This window comes from Passer domesticus, chromosome 4 (genome assembly GCF_036417665.1).
Source record: "Passer domesticus isolate bPasDom1 chromosome 4, bPasDom1.hap1, whole genome shotgun sequence".
Taxonomy (NCBI): Eukaryota; Metazoa; Chordata; class Aves; order Passeriformes; family Passeridae; genus Passer; species Passer domesticus.
This window is the reverse complement of record NC_087477.1, coordinates 13812718-13835024: the sequence shown is the minus strand read 5'-3', so window position 1 is coordinate 13835024 and position 22307 is coordinate 13812718. Positions and strand designations below refer to the sequence as shown.

At 51.2% G+C, this 22307-nt stretch overlaps 1 protein-coding gene across 2 annotated transcripts; it reads right to left on the bottom strand.

Moving 5' to 3' along the window:
• Positions 1-486: 486 nt before the first annotated feature.
• On the bottom strand, positions 487-22140 carry PURG (purine rich element binding protein G). Of its 2 annotated transcripts, XM_064416176.1 has the most exons (3): positions 22006-22140; positions 20442-21285; positions 487-9950 (listed from the first exon to the last, which is right to left on the bottom strand). In XM_064416176.1, exons 2-3 carry the CDS (start codon positions 21270-21272, stop codon positions 9945-9947), a joined length of 837 nt encoding a protein of 278 aa, XP_064272246.1. In that variant the 5' UTR covers positions 21273-21285; positions 22006-22140; the 3' UTR covers positions 487-9944. The 2 variants fall into 2 exon arrangements, with proteins under 2 accessions (XP_064272246.1, XP_064272245.1); XM_064416175.1 differs by having other exon boundaries at positions 487-21285.
• Between the last annotated feature and the right edge of the window lie 167 nt (positions 22141-22307).

The following is a 22307-nucleotide window of genomic DNA, read 5'->3' as shown; positions in this document are numbered from 1 at the left end:
CAAATCGGTTTTGCAGCCCGGGGAGGGCACTGCCTTCCGCCGCGCCGTCTCCGCGGACTGATGCCAGCGCCTCGCTAATGCCATGTGCAGGGAGAGCCGGCCGCGGGTGCCCGGAGCTCGCGGCCGTAAATCCCTCCGTTCCCAAGTGCAAAACACCGCCGTCGGAAATGCCTCACCCCGAAAAAATGTGTCAGCAACAATTCGATCGCTCAGACGAGGCGGGCTGAGGCGCAGCCGCTCCTCTGCCGCGCACTTCCCCGGAGAGAAGGAGCCGGTGATGGAAGGCTGGGGGGGAAAGGGCATCAAATTGAAAAGCCCCGGGGAGATGAATGGGAGATAACGGAGAGAAAAACATTTACAGCCTGAAATGATTCCCCCTCCTGGGAAAATTTCCTTCTCGTCTCCCTGGGAAGCGCTCAAAGGAGAGCTGTGGTGCAGGCACCTTGGAGCAGGGGTAAATCCGATGGTAAGAACACGAGCAGACAGTTAAAGACTACACAAGTAAGCAAATTTATTTGAAGACAGAACAAATATCGTGGCAAACAACAATATGCAAATTCAGTTGAGAACAGGGATAAATATCAGACTTTGTTTTCAAAACGATATAAAATATAGTCAGGTTTCACTTTGTCCAAAAAGCAGCTCGCGTCGGGGTGGGGGGTTGGAGGGGGTGGCGGCATCCGAGGCGCGTGTCCCCTGGAAAACATCAGGCTCGGGAGGTGGCTCCTCTGCCAGGGGAGATGAGCGCTGCTGGGAGGAGACAGAGGCGCCTTTGGGACTCTGAATTTCCACCTCCATTCTCCTCAAAAGCCAATTTTTGCCACAGAGCAAGGGGCGGGTTCAGCCCCTCCGAGACCCTCGGTGCCCACCCACCTATCTTCGGACCGTGCAGTCAGGAGGATCCCAGCTGCCTTTTAGGGTTGGGCATCTTTGAAGGCACCTACACACCTCCTCTTCCTCACTGGCTCCTGATGGATCAACCTGCAGTGGCTGAGCCTGAAAAGCCAGCGAGGGAGCAGCTCACCTCGGATGCCAGAGGAGTGAACAGGACGAAATCCCCTCCCAGGGCGAAGGTGCTGGCGGGCTGCTTTCTAGACAAACCATCCCAAAATAAAAGCAGACATAGAAAACATTAGATTGTCAATGAGGCTTTGAAACAAATTCAAGTTTATCCTTAATTTTTCTCGTGTGTGTGTGTGTCTATGTGTGTGAGACTGGATACAAACAGACGAGAAAGACGTGGTGGACTTCAAGCTGGGGACGGGCATGTGCTCAGTTAGCACCCACGGGAGCACCATGGGATACGGAGGAGTTAGCACCAGAGAGTTTGGAGGAGCCAACTGAGCACATGCCTCCTTTGGGAACACATGGAACAGTCCATTAGAAACAATACAAGGCAGTTCATGAGTTTTCATACAGTACAATACAGTCACTGATCAATTAACCCTTCCAGTACAGTACATGACAAGTAACACTTTGCACCCTGTTAGCACTAGCAAAGGAGGGTTTGGGCTGCAGGGGGGGCCCGCTGAGCTGTCCCTTCTGCCCTCGGATTGCTCCGGCCGCCTTCCCAGCCCAGCTCGGACAGCCCGACCCCAGCCTGGCTCCGGGAGGATGCGCTGGTGGAGCGCAATGCCACCAGCCCCTCCTCCCACGGCGAAATCAGGCAATCCTAGAATCCCTCAGCGAGGGGACTCGCAGAGCATCTGACTCCACCCTCCCTTTCACCAGACCACAATGGCCCTGGTTTGGCTGCAGGGAGGGAAGAGCCAGCCTGCTCTGCCCCGTGCCAGCCACGGAAGCCATGAGAAAACCTCCAATTCCCGCTCCACCTGGCCGGTTCTGGTGCCAAAACATGCAGAAAAGGGTCCAGGGCTGCGTTCAGTCGCCTCGAGCCAAACCTGCTTCTTCCCTCAGGCGTAGTGAGAACAGGGTCCATTGGAAAAGTGCTAAATTACAGTACATTGGCATTTCCATATGTCAACTATTGAACAGCAAAACAGATTGTTTGAAAACAGAATCAGTATCGTACAGTAAGTTCACACTTAATTCTTCACCGTTTCTACACTTGTAACACATGCATTTTATTTCCATTAGTTTAATGCCAGTAGGACCAACATCCTCCAGAACAATGATCTAACATTAAACAAAACTTCCTAAGGAAAATATTAAGCATCACATAAAGTTTCAGGAAAAAACCTGTTAATTAGCATCACAAGGTACTCAGATTTACATTTAGGAGTTTTCATGCCATGACTTTAAAACACCTTTTGGTTAATATCCTGGGGGTGGGGGGAAAACAAACCCAAAAAAACCAAACCAACCCAAAACCAAACCAAAACCAAAGATTAAAAAAAGGAATGTTTTGGGAAATAATCTATTTCTCTATGTGTATACACACCCAGGGAGACAAGCACGAACACGCGGGCCGGTGCATGGGTGTGTGCACAATTTTGTTTTGATAAACTTGACTCATTTCAAGGGCATTTTCATGGGTCCAAAAAGACTTTCAAGGAAACAAACTCTAAACTACTGAAGCAAATTAAGAAGTCTCTCTTGGAGGAACAGAAAAGGTTGGTAAAGCATCGCCTCTGTGCTGTTACAATGCGCTTCCCACGAGCTATCTAAAAACCCAAACAACTAAAAATCCTTTTTTTCCACCTAAAAGGCCCTTCCAAAGCAAAGGGTGCTGTGCTAGGGTTTGCATTCAGGCCTCAAGTGTGATGGGCAGGAGAAAACACTTAATTCTACCTTCCCAAAGGATGAGATGCCACCTCCGAGGGACAAAAAACTACACCTGAGGGGGAAAATAAGACAAAAATACCTGTTCCACATCCCCCTTTGTCCCAGGCTTATTTCCAAGGGCTCAGTGAGACCTTGCTTGGGCTTGCTGGGGGGGGAATTTTCCAAATGGTTTTCCTTTATCCTGGTGACAGTGAGCAGGATGTGAGCTCTGAATCACTGAGGTACTGTTCCCTCAGCCACTATAATTTTGGGGGCTCAGACAGAGCAGCAGCATCAGGTGGTGCTATTTCTTTAAAGCTAAATTTGCAGGGATAATTTGGTGGGGATAGGGATGGGGGAGGGGGGGAGGAAGAAAAAAAGCCAACCTAACCCAAAATGGGGATTCTATTTCTGTTTTTACATCCAGTGATAGGGGATGTAAGAGCATAATACTTGGGGTTGCTCAAGATTTGGGGTTTTTAACCACCTGGGGTTCACACTGAATATCCAAGCCCCTGAAGAAGGAAGCCAAGAAAACCAGCCACTAAAACTGGAGCTGTTTAGGAAAACTCCTGCATCTACTGCAACAGGGAAACCCAACACACCCATTTCTTTTTGCTGCTGAAGGTTATTTCCATGCTGGCCCCTCGCTAGCAGCAGTGAAGGAGAAGCCCTAATTCCCTTCTCTGCATTCCCACTGATCATGCTGTACTGGCAGGGTTTATCCATCAAGTGTCACCGGGGAGAAACTCCCATCACGGAGGATTGCCAGGGAAGGATTTGGATGGACTGTGGGCTCGTCAAGGATGATCAGCAGCAGTCCCCAGTGTGGATACCCTGGCATGAAGGGAACTCGGGGCTCTCACACCCACCACGATTTATTTGCTGCCATGGAGAACCCACGGGGGCTTGTAAAGGAGCAAAACTCCACCAGGTGGTTGGGAGTGGGTGGTTTGGGGCCTCAAAATCCAGATTATTCAGCATCCCAGGGATCACCGTTCTGAATCCTAGTGATTTCTGACCGTTTCCTACTAACTCTTCCCTGCTGCTTTCTTGCTGGCAAGGGAGCTCTGATCCCTGGCCTTCCATACAGAAATACCACAGGAATTTAACAGGAATAGCACATCTCAACTGCCTCTGAGCACGAGAGCTGCTCAGCTCCCAACAACGCTTTCCAAATTCAACAGCAAACCCCAGGGTTATTGCGCTCCATCTTCTAAATGGCCTGTAAATCTTTTTTACTTCAAAATGCCTTTTGCAGTTGAAGCCCACGACCAATCCCAACAGCACTTCCAGTGCAGGCACAATGATGGCTTTTATTGCAATGGCTTGAGTGCAGCCTTTCTTGGCAGCAGGCTCTCAGACTGGTTTGAGCTGGGCTGTCCCGTGGACTCACCGGGATCTCACACCAGACACGAGAGCTCCTGCCCTGCGACTCCTGCTCCGCTCAGTTCCAGGTGTCAAGGAGATGATCTTGCACCATCCCACTCCCTTTTGAGACTTCTCCTGCATCTTTGGTGTTCTCCAAAGCCATGCCCTCGGGTCTCCGGGTGACCTCGAAGTTTACAACAACCACCACGTCTGCCTGGACGTCAGTGATGGAGGTGTTGGTGGTTCTGTCGTGTAAAACAAGCTTGGATGGGTAAATTCCCTACTCTCAGGTGGCTAATGGATATGTAATGGAAGTCAGGCACTGGACAGTGGTCCAACACACCTCGAAATTTTCTTCTGATGGCCCCTACGTAATTAACACCGCGCCTAGGAGGGGAAATAGCTGGGGAAAAGAAGAGAGTTCAAAACTCAGTGCTAACAGTACGTACAAAAGTGCAGTGCTCAGTTTAGTCCGAAGCAAAGTGACTACTAGTACTTAAAGTGCTAGTCCCAACGTCGGTTTGGTTCAGTGTCCGGAACACGGGGGAACGCGGGGAGGCTGCCCCGGGGGGAAATTAAAAACAGACAGCACTGCAACTGCACATGCCACACCAAAAGTGCTTCAAATCACGCCACGGCTCAGCTTGTGAACACACACGAGCAAACGACTGACACCTTTTAGGCTACTATAAAGAACAGCTCCATTAACTCCATCACTACGAACCCGCTCGGGAAGCAAGTGGTCACGGCGCACAGAAAACAAAGGACGACCCCACTCCAAAACCAAGAGCCTTTAGGAACACTGACGAGCCTTTGCAACTAGGATACTCAAAGTCTAGCGAAAGCAGCCTTGCCCAGTGTCTGCAACAAGCTTGGCCGATGCTTATCATGCACTTTGCAGAGGCAGACTGCCTCCTCTTACACGCTATCTTACAGCTTAGCCTATTTACCTATTTACTTGTGGTCTGCTTCGTTCATCGCAGCTTTCTGACCATGCAATTAAGCTGGCTTGTTTCTCTTAACCACCCTACCTGCCAAAGGACAACGAACGCAAGGACGAGACGACGAAGGCGGTCTGGTAAACACTGATGGGACTCATGGCCCGGCTTCATTTTCATGAAGAACAAAGCTCCAGAGAAGGACTTTGGATCAGCACGCTCCTGGGAAGGGGCTGGGAAAGGAGCATTCATCCCAACAGATGATAGGCACACCCTTTTCTCTTGGTAAACACACGCTTCCCACCAACTGCCCCATCACCCAGCCTGATCTTTACACAAAGCAGAACCTTCAGTTCTCACTGGGTTTCAGCAAGCACCCCAAAAAAATGGTCATGGGACAGCAAAGTGGCTCCCCGGGCCCTGCATGCATTGCCACCAACTCTCCCAAGTGTTGTACAAGGCAACATCTGGCTGTGCAACATCTGGTGTGTCCAAGGTGGGCGTGGATCTTTTCTATGGAGAAAGCTCTTTTTAAGTCAAAAGTACTGAGCTGCTGGAGCTGGCAGGATATGTGGGGATGCTGTAGGTAAAGTTGCAGACATGTTTCTCATCAGAGATCAAGCACTAGGGAGATGGTTTTCCCTCAGCAGCAGGGAACACTAATGTCCCAGGAGTAAAAACAGAGCTACAAACTCACGTCACTTATTTCCATTACTGCCAGAAAGAGCTGGATTTAACATACAAAGAACAAGGTCATGCATACAGGGGGTATGGATGTAGGCACACAACTGGAAAGAAAGGAAAAGATGTGGGAGCTGGAGAAGTGCAGTGTGATATGGACAGCGTCCTGCAGTGAGGAGGGCAGCAAGGTGCAAGGTGGGGAAACACCACTATCTCAGTCCACCGTCCAGACAAGGAATTATATAGCCAGGGGAATGTACACAAGCACGTGGATGTGGCCACGACCCTGCCACCCAGCAAGGAAGAAGCCCATCATGGGGGAAAAGCATGCCAGCCTGCACACCATGGCCTTCCCTCAGTGATGGGGGAATTAAAAGCATCCATTGAGCAACAGACTGGGCAAAGAAGCATCTTCCAGGACTGCATTCCAGGACTGAGCCCGCAAGACTGGCACATCTCACTATGTGCCACATGTAGGCACTGGGATCACATCTGACCTCAATGTTGAGCCCAAACCCAAACACTGGAGGCATGGACAATTACCAGCCTGAAAACTCCCGTGCCAAAAGGACTCCTTTTCCAGGTCTTTTTATAACATGTTCTTTCCTGTCTTCCGATGGAAAGGATTTTTGGCAGATGATTTGGAAGTGGATAATAAATCTAATGCTAGGACACTGCGTCCAATTGCTCAGTAATTTCCTGCACGGCTCTCACCAGGAAGTTTACGCGTGGTGCTGCATTTCTGCCGCTTTAGTTTCTCCTGTGATACATTGTCATTGTGTGTGACACTCCTTATAACTCTGCCTCCACCTGGAGTGGCAACCCTGTTAAATTTTTAAAAAGAAAAGCTATAACAGGTTTTTTAGGAGAAAAAGCTGTCTGCTTGCCCGTGACCTCACCTTTAACCCGAGCTCTGGAATTTAAAGGCATTTATAAAATCCTGTTCCGGCCGCTGCGCTAGATTCTCACCTAAACATCCCCAGCAACTTTCCCAGTCTCCAAAAAACAAGTGATTTGAAAGTTTATTAGGAGCAATAATTTATTTTTGGAGGCGGAGGCTTTTGTTGCATTGAGGCCTGTAGATACCCGTGCACTGGTTTTCAGCGTGGATCGAGTGATTCCCAGACACAGCCTATTTCCAAGGAAAACACCAGCCCAGGCTGCTGGGTACCAGAGACACTACAGTGCAAACTGAAGATGCGGGGCCATTTTTAATTCTATGCTAATTATCGCAATAAAAACCAGATCCTGCAGCGGAAGACCCATTCTGGGAAGAAATAATCATCCATCTTTCGTAGCTGTAGCCGTGCTGCTGCAGAAGAAGCTTATTTACAAAATGGCAATCTCCGGAAAAAAAGCTGTTACCGTTGCCTGACAAAGCCATGTATATTCTGATACCTTCTGGGGGGCTCTGTCTGGGAAATTCCTCTTTGAAACCCAACACTATAAACCTCAAATATGGAAAAACCCCATCCTGTTCAACAAAAGGCAGCTGTAGGGCTAATGCAACCCACCGTGACACAGAAATGATGCTTGGAGATCCCTGCTTTGAAATCCCTGCTTTCGGTTTAGAGCAGGAAAATCATATGACCTCTAAATTATTTATATGTGAAAAGATGCTTTTAATAAAAGCATCAATGGTGTGTAAACAAAACCGAAATTCCTAAAGCAGACTTTCCACATTTTGCACGGTTACTTAGATGTGGATGAGAAACATCCTCTTTCCCCCTGGACAAAAACATCCATCGTGCAGGATGGCATGAAAATGCCCTTTTTTAGTATGCAGGGAACACAAGAAGCCAAATAAAGCCATGAACCTGCAGAGTGGTTGTGAAAGGGATGAAGAAAACCCATCCAAGCAGCAGGACTGCAATCTGTTCCCGCTCCCCCCGCGCGGCGCCGCGGTCCCTGAAGAGGCTCTCGCACCAGATTGCAGTGCCAGACAATCCTCCTCCAAGAGCTGCTTGCACCCGGGCGTGCCACCACCCGTGCCAAGGGCTCTGCTCCACCTTCTCCTGGCTGGGTATCCACGAGGCCTACGGCCAGTATTCCCAGGCACGTTCCCAGGGAGCAGCAGAACAGCTCCGATACGTCGCCCCGCCGCAGTGATGGAGCCTGAAGACGGGAACATTGGACCGCAGGGACAGCATGTTGAAAGCAAAACATTTTATTACCATCAGTTAAGCTTCATAATGCACGCTTATGAGTAAGAGAGAGGTTATATGGAGATCACTTTGCTCCCTACCAACTGCAGCTTCTGGGATTAAACGCAGCAGCTGCTGAGCGGAGCGGAACGGGACCAGCGCAAAGAAGAGGAGAATAAAATACATTTGAAACGGTGGGGGGTAGCTTGGCAGAAAACAGGCCCCTGACTTGAAATTCAAAGAGAAAGGTTTATTTTCTTACTGCTGTACCAAAAGGCACGGCGTCCTGGACAACAGCTGGTGACCAAGCACTGCTCTGGAAAGGCCCCCCTGTAAGTCATACCCACCTCAGCAACCACTGCCTGGTACGGGCGCAGGAATGTTGGAGAGGAATGCTCCTCCTGGGGGCCACGACACCTCTAGAGTCCAGCATGCTGCAAAACCAGGAGCTCCTGACTAATCACACCCCCCAGGCGTCCGTGGGAAATTCTGGTGGTCATGGGCCACCAGGAGACGGATGACAACGGGGATCTATCCTGAATTCTGGATGGTTGGCTGGCTCAGCCACAGCTCACCCGGGGTTGCCTCGGATGTGTGATTTCTCACTTGTTTTCTGTCCACTCCCTTGAAATGCTTTTGACAGTAAATGCCAGCCTGGGATGGTTTCTGAAGAACACAAGTTTCTTCCAGCAGAAATTGTCCCTTCAATCTAAGATCAAAAATCCAGTTATCTTTCCTAGAGGTCAGAGACCATAAAAAAAGCTATTTTGGACCATCTGCTGAAGAGTCACTAACACACTTTACCAGCACCATCTTTTTTAAGCCCAAATCAGTTTACCTTCCAGCCAATCTTCCACAAGCAGCTTCAAATTGTATCAAACCCTATCCAGAGGAGCACTCTGCTTTCCCCTTTCCCGATATTACCGCTCTCATTTCACAATAGTTTCTGCATTCAGACAGAATTCAAAGGAGAAAATGCCTGCTCTAGTGAAAGAGGACTCCGGTTATTGCTAGCACAAAGCTACCAATTTTTCTTCTAGCAAACAAAACGCTTGGCTAGAAAGGTGGGAAGCTCTTGGAAGACTGAGAGCCTGGAGGAGGCTGGTTTTTAGGCTGAGGCAAGTGAAAAATCCCCATATTGTGCCCTCTTGCTTGTTTTGCACAGCATCTTCAGTCTCGCTGGGAGGAAGAGGCCAGGTTTTGAACAAGGAGAGAGAGAGAGCACCTCAAGGGCTATTGCAACAGCTTGAGGGCTGCAGAGGGGAGGAAGAGGAGGAGGAGGGTGAACTTCCCTCTGTGAAGATCCTGAGGAAAGAGGTCTAGGGAGGTTATCCCAGCTTTAGAAGGTGTCTCCTAAGAGCCGGAAAGAGGTGTGAAAAGCAACAGGTTAAACTGCAGCTTGATGCTGCAGGCAGGAGTTAAGTGGGCACCACCTCTGCCTCCTGCTCTGGATTGGGGATTTTCTTGGGGTTTCACATATATCAGCATAAAACACACACTGCCAAGCAGACAGTTTTAAGCTCTCTTTAAAAGAAAAGTCTCTGTAATATGCCTTCACCAAGGTAACCCACAGTAAAAAGCTGGCAGCATCCATGAAAATGTTCATCAGGCGACTACAGCACCTCCCTCCTCTTTTTTTTTTTTTTTTTAAAATAAGACAGCTAGAAGGAACTTATCAGTGGTTAGCTCAAAGGGTTACCCCTGGCAGCGCTGAGGGATGACTGTGCTGACATCAGCAGTAAGTGCTGCTATGGAGAGGGGGCCGGGATGCAGCAGGATTACGTGCACACTGCATGCTGGCACACGCTGATCCCAGGACAGACATGCCTCCAGGCTCTCCAGAGCGGATGTGCCAGGCAAGAGGTAAAAGTCCCAGAGGCAGAAAAGGAAGGAAGGAAGAGTTGGGCTCCTGTGGTACACGGGATAAAGCTGTTGACACCTTCCCTCTGAGCTGTAACGGGATACACAATACCTGTGGGTGGCGATCCCTTGCCTAGCTCAGGTGTCTGCTGCCACTTTGACCCAGCTCCCATGGGCAGGCTCTGGTGGTCCCTGGTCCTGGTGGCTCCCACTGCAGCAACCGGAGTCAGGACTGTAAGAGAGTAGACAGGAGCTTGGCAGAGGCACAGCTCTTATCTCCACATCTTCATGCTTTGCTGTGGGCACGCTCCTCCCACGTGCCTGAATTTACAAACCCACATCAAACCCCTGGGTCGATTCCCAAACTGATTTGGAAGCATTTGCTATTACACATGCAGAGAAAAGCGACTCTAATTACTCTGCACCCCATTTAAATGTCCCGGGGAGAATGAAATCCTGGCACTGCTCAAAGAAACCAAATTGAGGTTACACATAACAAAGGATCCAGGCATGCCACTGAGCTGTGGTGGGAAGGAAGAGGCTGTGCTCAGAGCAGCACTTGCAGCAGATGCAGCAAAGCTCATCCCTGGGGAAGCTGTCAGACAGTGCCTACAAGCGAGATAGTGTGCGCTGGCTGCTCGGAGGCAGCAGCGAGCCCGCCACCAGCACAGCACCAGATCTGCCCCAGGGAACTGCTTCGTGCAGCCCACTCCACAGGGCAGCCATCCCTGAGGGATGGCCGACTGCAGGGTTAAATAACTCCTGCTTTGCTGCAGCCTCACCCCAAGAATCTGCCCCAGCCGAGAGGACACGTCTGCCAGAGCCCCATCACCCACGCAACAGCTGCAGAAGCACGTCAGAGCTGCGGGCAGGATCCCTGGAATGGCTGGGGCCAAAACACACCAAAACAGACAGGGAGCAAAACGACTGTCTGGGGAAAATATAACCAGCTCCACACCTTTTTGTCCTACATTGGCTGCAGCAGTTAGCAAATGCGCAGTGAGGGAGGGAACCAAGGCACATTCGGGCTTTGCACAACATTTCCAGAGGGATTCACAACGAAAGCTTAAGAAAAAGATGCTGAACTTGTAAGAAAAAAAAAAAAAAGAGATTTAGGGCCCTCAAGCCAGGTCATGCACAAGACATGAACTTGGTGATCCAATGGGGAGAAGGAACAACACAAGCAGGATCAGGCCCTGCCAGCAAAGTGAGAGGAGAATGTCCCTATGCACTCAGCCATATAAACACCTACAGGGGTTTCTGCCTGTGCTGCTTTGGTGACCTTGATGTTTTGCAGCCAGATGGAGCAAGAAATATAATGTCAGCTTAAAGGATATGCTCGGAGGTAAGAGGCATGGAAGTTTGGTTCACCTTGTGAAACACAGTGCCTATTCTCAGCTTACAGGTAAACATTTCAGCCAAAAAACTTTTTCCCTAATTTTACCAGGATGGGGGAGATTATTAAAAATGCTTAAATTAAAAACTTTGTGATTTACTGTACAGGAATGTGCACATAAATTGAGTTGTTGAATCTAGGATAAATGCTACTGCCAAGAACTAGATCAAACCCTTGCCCTGTGTTCTTGGCTGTCAGTAGCCTCTGCTCACTCCTGCTGTGACATCTACCCGAGAAAAACTCTTTTCAAAGTGCCACCAGAACAATGCTCCACTTCTCAAACACTTTGCCATGTTTATTGGAGTCTCAGGACAGAAACTGTCCTTGGAGGCAGCTCAGTTCCCTGACAGATTCCTATTCTAGGCAGCCCTATAGAAATCTCAGGAGTGTTCTAACATCTAGGAGGAAAGAACAAGGAGCTGTGGTGAAGACAACCCAAACAGAAAACACATCTGCCTGTTGACTGCACACCGAGCTGCATTTAGTCCAGAGCACTGTTCCATCACCTCTCTCCCCGAGCCTAAGGTCTGTGGCCTTAAGATTCCCCTGCCAGCTTTCTGGGGAGAGACTCTCTTTTTCCATCAGGTACTTCCCAACCAGGCAGCAGCACAGCAACCTCCTCCGTGCCCAAAGCAAAAATGACAATCTGCAAAACAGCCACGGGTCCAGGGGGAACTTCCAGAGACAAAGCAGCTCCTGCTCAGCACCAGTTGCCAAGGGAAGTGTTGGGAGCGATGCCAAACCCTGCTCCCTGTGAGCCCTGAGGTTTGCTCTCGTGCTGCAAACACGCCGTGCTCCAGATCCCCCTTGGACATGGAGCAGCAGGGATAATTGATTCATGTTCAAAATACCAGGCCTGCATTGGCACACCCAGCCTTCTCCCTAGGAAGAGGAGGGAAGAAATAGCTGCCTGACACATGTGGCCTTCTGGAAGCTGCTGGGATGAATATACATCATATATTCATGTGCAGCAGTGACGCTGTGGGACAGCAGGAGCTTCTCTCTCCTTGGACATACACAGAACTCTCAGATCTCCTCGCGCTGAAAATGTTACTGTGGGAAAGTTCATGCCAGTATTTCCGTGACTCTTCACACACAATCCTGGGAAATTTAGGAACATAAGGGAAAACCTGTATTTCCAAACATGCTGGCACAGGGAGCTTATATTGTCACTTATTGTGCTTTCCCTACATTTGTGTTTGAACAGACTCATCAGAAAGCAACAAGAACATGATCAGGGCTAAAAATTACCCTTGGTGGAAGGTTCTGTATTTCCTTTGGAAAGGATGCAGAAGAGACCTGACAACAGCCTTTAATTACGTGCAAGAGCTGCAGCAGGGAAGAAACCAAACTGTTTTTATAACTCCTCTGGAGAGCATGGCCTGTAAGGCAAAAAGCAATGGAATTAGATGGAAGCAAGGGACACAAGGACTGGACAGCAGGAAAAGTATCTGAGAGGAAGTAGGGTGAAATAGCTTAGGGAAGGAAGCTGGGAATATCCAGCATGGGAGATTTGAAAGAACAGATTTTTTCCACATTGTTCAACTTGGGAAAAATATGGATGCTTTTTGCTCTGTACCTGGCCCTGAAACGCACCATTAGAGGCACCCTTGCACCTGCAAATTCAAGTTTAGAGTCAGGTAGGTTCCAAACCTTCCAGACACTACACTTCACCCCAAATTTCTCCCTGTCTCACTTTTGGACACCATCAGAATCGATCAGCATCAGATCATCACAAGAACTCTTGCACTCCTTTGAGGTAGGGAGGTGTCATCCACCCCTTTTCGTGGTGGAGAACACAGGCACAGGCAGGAATAAAGCCAAAGTGATCCCATCTCCATTATCTGGAGGCCCAGCTCCACACACTGACAGCTTTCCCAGAGTCCAGGCAATTACTCCAGCACTTCACTGCTTCAAAGCACAGCTTTCAACAGCTGTTGACACCGACCCCTGCTGCACCTCAGCCCTCAGAGTGGCAGGCCCAGGAAAGCAAAGGCGGTACAAGTGGTGATCATCTGCAGAGTCTTGTTAGAAACCACACAAACCCCTCTGCAAAGGCAGGCGTGAGATGGCTTCTTGAAAGCCACTTTCTTTCCCCTCTGATCCCGTCCAGCCTTCACCAACCCCTTTCCTTTGCAAAGGAAAAGAGCAGCTGCCCCATCAATGCACACAACAGTCCCATCGCTCGTTCCTGGAGCGGAAGGCAGCTGATGTAGCGTGTGGAGCAAGGCTCCGGTGGAAAGCACACACAAGCATCCACCGGGATAAGCTGGGATGGCACAGCAAACCTTACAGGCCACCAACATCTGAGTTCTCCTCTGAGCTTCTGCCTGTACTCCCGGGCAAGCCTCCCAGCTCAGCAAGAGCCCAGCCACAGGAGCCCCCAAGAGCGAGCAGTAAAAGCAGTAACTCCACCCATCGGACACGCTTGGCCCCGGTGGGCTTGTTGGCAATGTCAGGCACTTGCAGAGCACGTTACTGATCCCAAAGAGGAAGGAGAACCAGCCCAAGAGAACCACCCTGCTCCCCGAGCAGGGATCCAGGCTCTGTGTCTCCTTCCCCGGCTCTGTGGGACTCCAGTGCTGAAGGTGCTGCCTGTTCCTCCTACTACGGATACAACCATCACCATGCTCTATGATTCCCTGGAGCACGCATCTTGTCCTCGCTTCCCTCCGCCCCCTCCTGCCTTTTCGTTCCTCTGCCTCGGTGGGAAGCGCTTATCTCTGCTCTTACTCCCCCTCTCCCTGTGCATTGTGCCAACAACATGTGCTCCCAACAAGGACCAGATGGGAATACGTGTAAGAGCCTGGGGTTAACCCGTGTCTTTTATCCCACATACTCTCTGCTGTTTTGAAATGCAGATTCTATTGCACGCGCTTTGCAGTGTAAAGATTTAAGGTTAGTAGTAGAGTATGTTGATATTGCTTGTGAAACCCATCTCGCTCCTGTTGCACGCTGCTCATCTCCAATACGGGAAACAGAACAGACAGACAGTGTGCTAATGTCTCCAAGGGAATGACCTATTGGAAACAGAGGGGAAATGAGTGTTTGTAATATGCCCGTGCATATCTATCTCTAATATTCCTCTCTCCCTCGCCTCTGCGTTCATTTGTGCCCACACATGAATCCACAGATGTTGTGCCAGTGGGGCTGGGCACGAAGCCTCGGCTTTCTCCGGCTGCCAGCAGCCGCCACCGAGGGCCATCTTTGCCTCCAATTAATCTCTGCGTGGCAAATGATCAGGACCAAGAGCAGATGCAAACTCGCGCCTGCCGGATGGATTTCCCCCACTGCGGTCAAGAAATCCATCCGGTTGTGTGCGTGTCCAACCAACACCTCTGGGGCAGGAGCTGTTACCCCTCCCAGTCCAACACTGCTGTGCTGGATGGGTCTAAAACCCCCAAAAGATGGACTATGCCTTTTTAAGTTTTGGCTCTGTGCAGAGCTAGCAATTTCCATGTGCCACTCCAAGCATTTCTGTGCAGCCTGGCAATTAAGAAGATGAATTAGCAAGCCGTTAATGACGGTTTTACTGGGGGGGGGAGCAGCCAGGCCCCTGGAGGCTAGGCCGGTAGGAACACAACCACATCCACCACACATGAGAAGCCAGCAGGCTTCTGTGCACCTCTCCAGAAGTTGGTGCACACCAGAGAGCCCCGAGGCTGCGGGTTTGGGCTCCATGTGACGCCTCCCTCCGCACGGGGAAGGAGCGATCTAATTACATCCATCACAGAAATGCCAAAACGACATCCGGCTTATAAAACCTCAATTTACGCTCTGACATTTCTGGAAAACCAATTTTTAATCCATGTCATCTATCAGGAGTTCTTGATATTTTACTTCACCTCAATGCTTTATATATACTGTTGCCTTTATTGAGGTGCAGGTGGGGAACTGAACACAGGCTGACAAAATATTAGGAAGAAAAATTGATGTCAGCCCATGAAGGCTTCCGCAGGTTTTGGAGGAACAGAACAGCAAAAGATCTGACTTTAGCTTTTTCCAAATCCCCCAAATCCAGAAGCACCTTGTCCCCTAGCCGGGGCTCTTTTCCTGTGACCATGACAGCATTTGGCCATTTTCAGGCAAGACCAGATCACCCCAAAACAATACATTTTGGCAAAGGCCTCACTTGGGTGTAGCTTACGGTGTAGCCTTTAATTTCACTCCTTCTTGAATAAACTCTTAATTTCAAACACAACCTTTACTTGAAAGGAATGGAGGGGCAGGAGGGGAAAGGTGAATTTTAGACATCACAACATGTTAAGTCATTAAAAATAAAGGGCAACTTAATTTTGGAGTAAGCAGCATAGAAAATTAAACAGAAGGTCTAATTTTCTTCAGGAATTCTTTCATAGATCGCATATATCTAGTGTATGTACAGCAAAAGTGGGAATGCCATGAAACTGAAAAGGCTTATTACATTATTTTGACCCGGTGCAAAATCTGCCCAGTAAAAATACACAATAATAAACTCCTTTCTACTATAAAAATTACTAGAATTGGAAAACAGGACTGCAAGTCACGCAAGCAGAAGGCTTCCTAACCACTACCAGCTCCCTTCCCTGGGAGTTTAGGTCACTTCAATAGGCCATAGGGGAAAAAAATGATGCAATTATCAGACTAGGACATCTGTAGCTGAAAAAAAAAGTGCTGACATTGATTTTGGTAATTGCTCGGGGGTTCTTTTTTGTATAAAGGACGTGATTATAATACTTCTGCTTGGGATTTTATGAACATGGCAGTACAGATTTGCAGAGCCAGGGGTTGTAAAATGGCACGGAGACATGACGTGGCCGGCAGCTGCCTCTTTACAGCCCTCACCTCGCCTCAACGACGCCTCCAAGGAAGAGCTTTGCCTCCTTTTAGCTACGCTTGCCCTCACAGCCTTGCTGAAAACCTGTGGGATTCCTACGAGGGCTGCGGGCAGGAGCTCACACCCAGCCCTGGGTGGAATAACACGTTTATCCAGACCGGTGGCGGGAGCAGACGTCCCCTCCTCAGACTGCACTTCAGATAAATAAGGTTATTTCGCTACGAGCTACAACAGGCTACAATATACTCACATAAATATAGTAATGCCTATACGTGGATATGAATTGGTATATATCGGATACAGATAAGAAACACTTACGACGACGAGTAGATACCAATAACCGCTGCAGCTTCTCGCTGGGTAAAGTCACCGTCCACCCAGGCTGCATGCAGGGAGCCCGCCAGGGCTTTCGCCGTCCCCCTGCAGCGCCCTCTCCACACCAGTGCAAAACGTTTCCCAACCCTTCCACAGCTCTGTACTTTACCAGGAAAGCCGGCTCCATGGGCCGGACCCAACACAACATCAAGCCCCCCAGCCCCTTCCATCTGGGACAAGCTTTTCAGGCACCACCCCGCCTTTTGCGCCAGCAGTGGGGAAAGCCGGGTTCGAGGCAGCTGCTGGACCTGGCTTTGTCAAGGCTACCAGCACAAAGCTCGGCTTTAAGCCTCGACAGCAACAGGGGGGGCCCGGTTTGCAGCAGGGGCGAGGAGCCGCTGCGAAGGCGGAGCTGAGGACGCTCAGCAGCTCTGCACATTGCAATAGTAAAAACCAAATCATCATCCCACTCTTGGTGGTTTGAGAGGATCCTCAATACAGCGCCCGTCCTCCTCTAACATACGAGCGGAGCTGGACCAAGCAGGATCAACAGGTCTCTAACAGACACGTGCATGCAGGAGACGGCTTCTCTCGGCATTAGACTGCGTTACCAAAGCATCCCCTTACCGGAGCGGGAGCAGAAATGTGCTCCTAGCATTATTTACACAATATAAAGTGCATTAGGATTTAATAATTCAACTGACAGACTTTCTGCCGGGACCATACAATTTCGAAACAGAGGTGAGGGCTTGAATAGGAAATTCTCTCATGAGAAAAAGAGGTTCAGACCGGTGCTCTTCACCCTGTCCTCCTAAGGATTGTTTTTGGCCGTTCTTTCTAGTGCAAATAAGCTTGTGTTTTCTCAAGTTTAAGGGACATGGCAGTTTCAGGGCGTCAGGAACAAACATTTAAAACACATCAGGGATTCAGCATTCCCGAGCATCTCGCTGGGCCCTCCCGGGCACCAGCAGCCCGCGTGGTCGCTGCTCTGGGAAGCTGAAGACGCGCTGCCAAAAATACAAAGGAACCCGTTTCCGAATCTCACCGTTCAAGTCTTGCATTGCTACACTCCGAGTGCATCCCTACTACCCTCCAGCCCAACATCCGCTTCCCATCGCGTGGAAAGCCGTCCTCCTCCAGCCCAGCACCGGTGCTTTCCGTCGAGATGGAAACCCATAGCTGGTCTAGCCACGAGTGATCGGCAATGAACGTGAAGATCCTGATCCAGGTTTGGATACTAAGGTGCATCCCGTGCCAGGGGAATAAATGCATTAGCAGGTCCTATGGGATACCTGCGTGCCGGAACCCAAGCTGGCCTGGTAGCCAGCCATCGCTGGATTCCTGGGTGGCATTTACGACAAACTAACGGCATTGGAAGGCCAATTCATTAACAAAAGATAAAGGGTTTTTTAAAAACGGGTAGTAATAAGGAAAGCAATTTTGCATCCTTTTTTGCATCTTTTAAAACGGTGAAGAAAACATCCCTTTCCAATCACGAGTAATTTCCTCACCAAGACTACAGGAACACAGGGAAGGCATGAGCACTTAAAACACACGCGGCCACTCAGGCTAATTCCAACTCCGAGGAGCTTTTACGATCCCTTGAGGCAAAGGCGGGCAGGGATGGGAGATGCCGAGCACACACAGAAACGGGAAGGAGAGCGTAAAAAGTTCGTACATTCATAGCTCCGGTTTGTTGGACTAGAAGTGAATTTTTTACCTCAGGCACTGTGACGGGCAGCAGCAGTCAGCGATACGCTAACGTACGCAACAAGGACTCATTCACTAAATTCTGGTTTCACACTGTAACAGGATGTAGAGTTCTTTTAAGTGGGGTTTTGTGGTTTGTTTGTTTTTTTTTTAATTGACCTGTTAAAACCATTAGGACGAAAGCCGTGAGAGCGAAGATGAACCAGGACCCCGCCCAATGCCCGCTGGTTCATCACGGTCCACTGGCTGTTCGAGTGATGGAGCGAGAACATCTCTTCCAGGTTTGAAAAGGGACCTGAAAGAGCAGCCTATGGAGAAAGGGATGGGAGTTTTTGACACTAAGCCAAAGGCTTGGTTGCTGTAACTGCTATATGTGGTTTAAAGGGGGAATCACCTAAAACAGTGAAATTAACTTTCTTACTTCTTGTCACAACTGTAACATTTTCCTAAAGGTTCTTTGGTGACTTTGGTGCAAGCTGTTATTTTTTTTTCTTTTTTTTTTTCCTTTTTTTTTTTTAAGTTAAAACAGATTGACTAGTTTTAGTACTCAAACTAAAATCCGGATTATCCTCTTGGTTCCCAACCCTGTCTCCCCAACCTTTCTCATTATGACATTAACAGGCAACAGCATTCAGATTGAGCGTGGCCATGCAGTGTGCAGGTGGCTCCAGACTCAGAGTGGTGAACAGTCTGGTTGGAGATAAAGATGTTTCTCAAAAGGTTAAAAAATAAAACAGGTCATGGTTGTAGGGAAAAATAGCTGGTCCACATGCACACTAGGCCACTGTGTAATGAAACAATTTGAGTGATTACAAATATCTCTTCAGACATGGTAATGCCTGCTTAAAACAATCTTAAAGGTGAGCAACGTGCTACCAGAAGTACCTGGAGCTCAATCGAACTCCCGCTGCTTCAGGGGGAAGGAGCTGGTCGCCCAAAGGCTGGACAAGCCCCTTATGCTATAAATATTCACATTTTAAGAAACACAGAATTTTTCACCAACCTCCCAACCAGGTAATTGCATACATTCTCCCTCCAGGCAGAGAGTTAATATCACGAGATTTAAAATTTGCATCACAAAGACTCCAGGATGGGACTGAAACCTTGGGGCAGGGGGGACTGGAGCCGCTCCAGGACGGCTCCAGCTCCGAGCTGGGGGGGAAGGGGACGATGGCAGGGCACGGATGTTGTCTCCCCAACGCCGCCCACAATCAGCACAACAGAAAACCCACAGGGGCATCCACCACAGCTCCCGAAACGCGCCACGGGCGAGCGTGACAGAGATGCCTTTCTACACGAATCCAGTGGCGCACCCAACACCCCAAAGGCCCTCCCCACGGCAGGAGGAGGAAAACACCCCGACGCTTTCCTCGCACAGGTAACATCCGGAACCGCGTTCCTCTGGGAGAGGAGCCCGGAGCCTCGGTCACGGCATTCCTTCCACCTCCCAACACCCGCTCCACAGCCGCCTGCTGGAACGCCTAATACAAAAATACCTTCTGAAATTTTGGACAAAATGCATTAAAAACCAAAAAAAAAAAAGATCACCAGCCTCTAATGGGCAGAACACGGAGATGAGGAGTGGGTTGTCATTCACTGCCATTAATTCAGAAGGCTGAGCACCCCGCTGTCCTGGGACACTCAGGTGATCTGGTCAGCACAAAACTAGGGAATGAACGAGGGATCTTCCGCCCTTCACCGGCACGTGACTGAGGTCTGGCGGGTTATCGAGACTTTACCCATGAACAGACTATCGTTTGCAACTCAATAACCAGGAGATGCCAACTTTCAAACCTCTCTCCCTCCTCACACACAGACCAGAGATTCACGCGGAGCTGATTTTTGCCATAAATGCTCTACAGCAACGCTGCTCGGCCTTTGGGCCGGGCACGGGCAGAAGCCAGTCCTGAAAAGCTGGGGATAAGCAGAAACTGATACATTTCATGGTAAGGTTCAGGGCGGGGGTACTTTTGTATCCTGCTTAAGTGCAACACAAGCCTTTTCTAGACTATTTAAAGGTCAGGGTGCCGGATTTTGTTTGTGCTGATACTCGTACTTCCACAGTCTCCAACACTCGAAGCAGCTGACTCATACGGACTCGGGAGGTTGGTCCTTTCCTAAGACACACGGAGATGTTTTGGGCATAGTTTAACGTGATAACCAGACTCCTATAACATTATGTACCGGAGTTAGCAAGAACTACCAGAAAAGGACTTTACAAAAAACTGGGGCAACTTGGAATTACTATAGGTCAGTCCCTCTCACCAATTTCTGCTTGCTTTGTTTGGTTAATCGTCCAATGCACTCTATTCCAGACCCTCTTGCTCTTCACCACTGTCCCCTCTGGCATCCATTCTTTTCTCTTTATGGCTGTTGTAAATCCTCCTCATCTCTTCTTCGTACTTGATAAAATTTTCCCCGAACCGTGTCCACGCTTTGTAGGGAACTGTGATGGTGTTACGGTAGGGCGGCCTCACCTCACTTACCTTCAGGAAGATGCCGTACCTGTTGGATCCCACGTCGAAGTAGAAGCGCTTGTTGTCCACTCGGAAGGAGGTGCCCTCGGGGAGCTCCGGAGGCTCCTCACCTGCCCCCCGGCGATCCTCTACGTCCCCCTCGCCGTACTCTTCGATCAGCTGCACCAAAGCATCCCTGAACTCGATCATCCCTTGCGCCGGCAGGACGATCGTCTGCTCCTGTCCCAGGCTGTGCCCGAAGTAGCCCATCATGCCAGGTCCCCTGCTCATGGTCTGCCGAATCCGCAGGAAGCGCCCGCGCTGGTTCTCCTTCAGGTCCAAGTAGTACTTCCTGTTGTCCCTCTCGATGTACTCCGTCTTGAGGACGCTGTGAGGGGGCTCTTCGGAGCCCACGGACGCCGGGGGCGAGGGCGGCGGGTGCTGCGGCCGCCGCCGGGGATGCTGCTCCTTGTCGTTGCTGTGCTCGTGCCGGTGCCCATGGCCGCCCTTCAGGCCCAGGTGGGCGTAGTGCTCGATGAAGTCCCCCAGGCAGTCCTTCAGCTCGGCGGCCACGGACAAGGAGAGGGTCAGCTTGCTCTTCCTGATGTTGTCCTGCCTGCCCCTTCCTATCCAGACCTCGGCGATCTTCAGGAAGCGGCCGCGGGAGCTCTGTTTCACATCCAGATAAAAGCGCTTCTTCTGGATGTCCACCCTCTTGGAGGCCAGCTCCTGGATCTCCATGCAGCTCCCCTGGGAGGAGGCCGGGTAGTGGTACTGCTGCTGGGACTGGGAATAAATGTTCCTCTGCAGGCCAGAGCCTCCCAGGTTCCTTCCTCCTCCTCCTCCTCTCCCTCTTTCCATCTTTACCAATCAGCTGGAAATAATACACAACCGAGACACAGATGACAACATCAGCACCAGGGGCCTGCTCAGCTCCTCGGCAGCGGCTCCGCTCGGCGCCGCTCTCCCTACAAAGGCTCCTGCATCCCTCCCCGCCGCCGCTGGCACGCAGCATCGCAGCCCGAGCATCCCGGGTGCTCCGGCTCCCGGACAAGGGAGCCCCCATTCCAGCGGCACTCCCGCGCTGTCCTGCCCCGGTGGCGCTACAGACGCTCCAGCCGCCCCACGGGGCTGGCTGATGGAGCCGGGTTTCGGGGGGCACTCACCCCTCTCCCAGGGCTGCGGCTCCCCTCTGCAGGGTCTGTCCCCGAGCCGCTGCCTTCCCGCTCCCTCACCCCTCCCAGGGCACGGGGGGCACCGGGCTTCCCCCCGCCGCTGCATCTCCTTCCCCCAGGCTTCAGCTCCTTCCCCCCGGCACTGCCCCGCCGCCGGCCCCCGCTGCCCTCCCTGCCCGGCAGTGCCTCCTGCCCTGCTCGCCGCCCCAGTATTGCCCCCAGCGCCCCAGTATCATCCCCCCAGTGCCCCCCACCACTACACCTCCCGCCCCAGCGCTCCCACAACTTCGCCCCTTGCCCCCCAGCGCCCCAAAACTGCCCCCCCCCGGCGCAGAATCTCCCGCCCCATCGCTGCCCCCCCTGCCCCGGCGGCCCCTCCGCGCCCCCCAGCGCCGCGCTCCCCGCGCCCGGTCACTCACCCCGCGGCGCCCATCGCCGCCGCTGCCCTTCAGCCGCCGCCGCCGCCACCGCCCGCAGCCGGCGGCCCCGCCGCCCCCCCCCGCCGCGCAGAGCCACGGGCTGGCGCTCCCCCGCCGCCCGCTCCGCCCCGCCCCGGCCCGCCCCGGCCCCGCCCGGCCGAGATCGGCGGCGGCGGCGGCGGCGCGGGGGGCGCCGGGGGGTGCGCGGCCCTCACGGCGGCGGGACTACAACCCCCACAGTGCCCCGCGGCCGCCGCAGCGCCGCGCCTGCGCGTCACCTCGGGTAACCCCGGCGAAGGCGG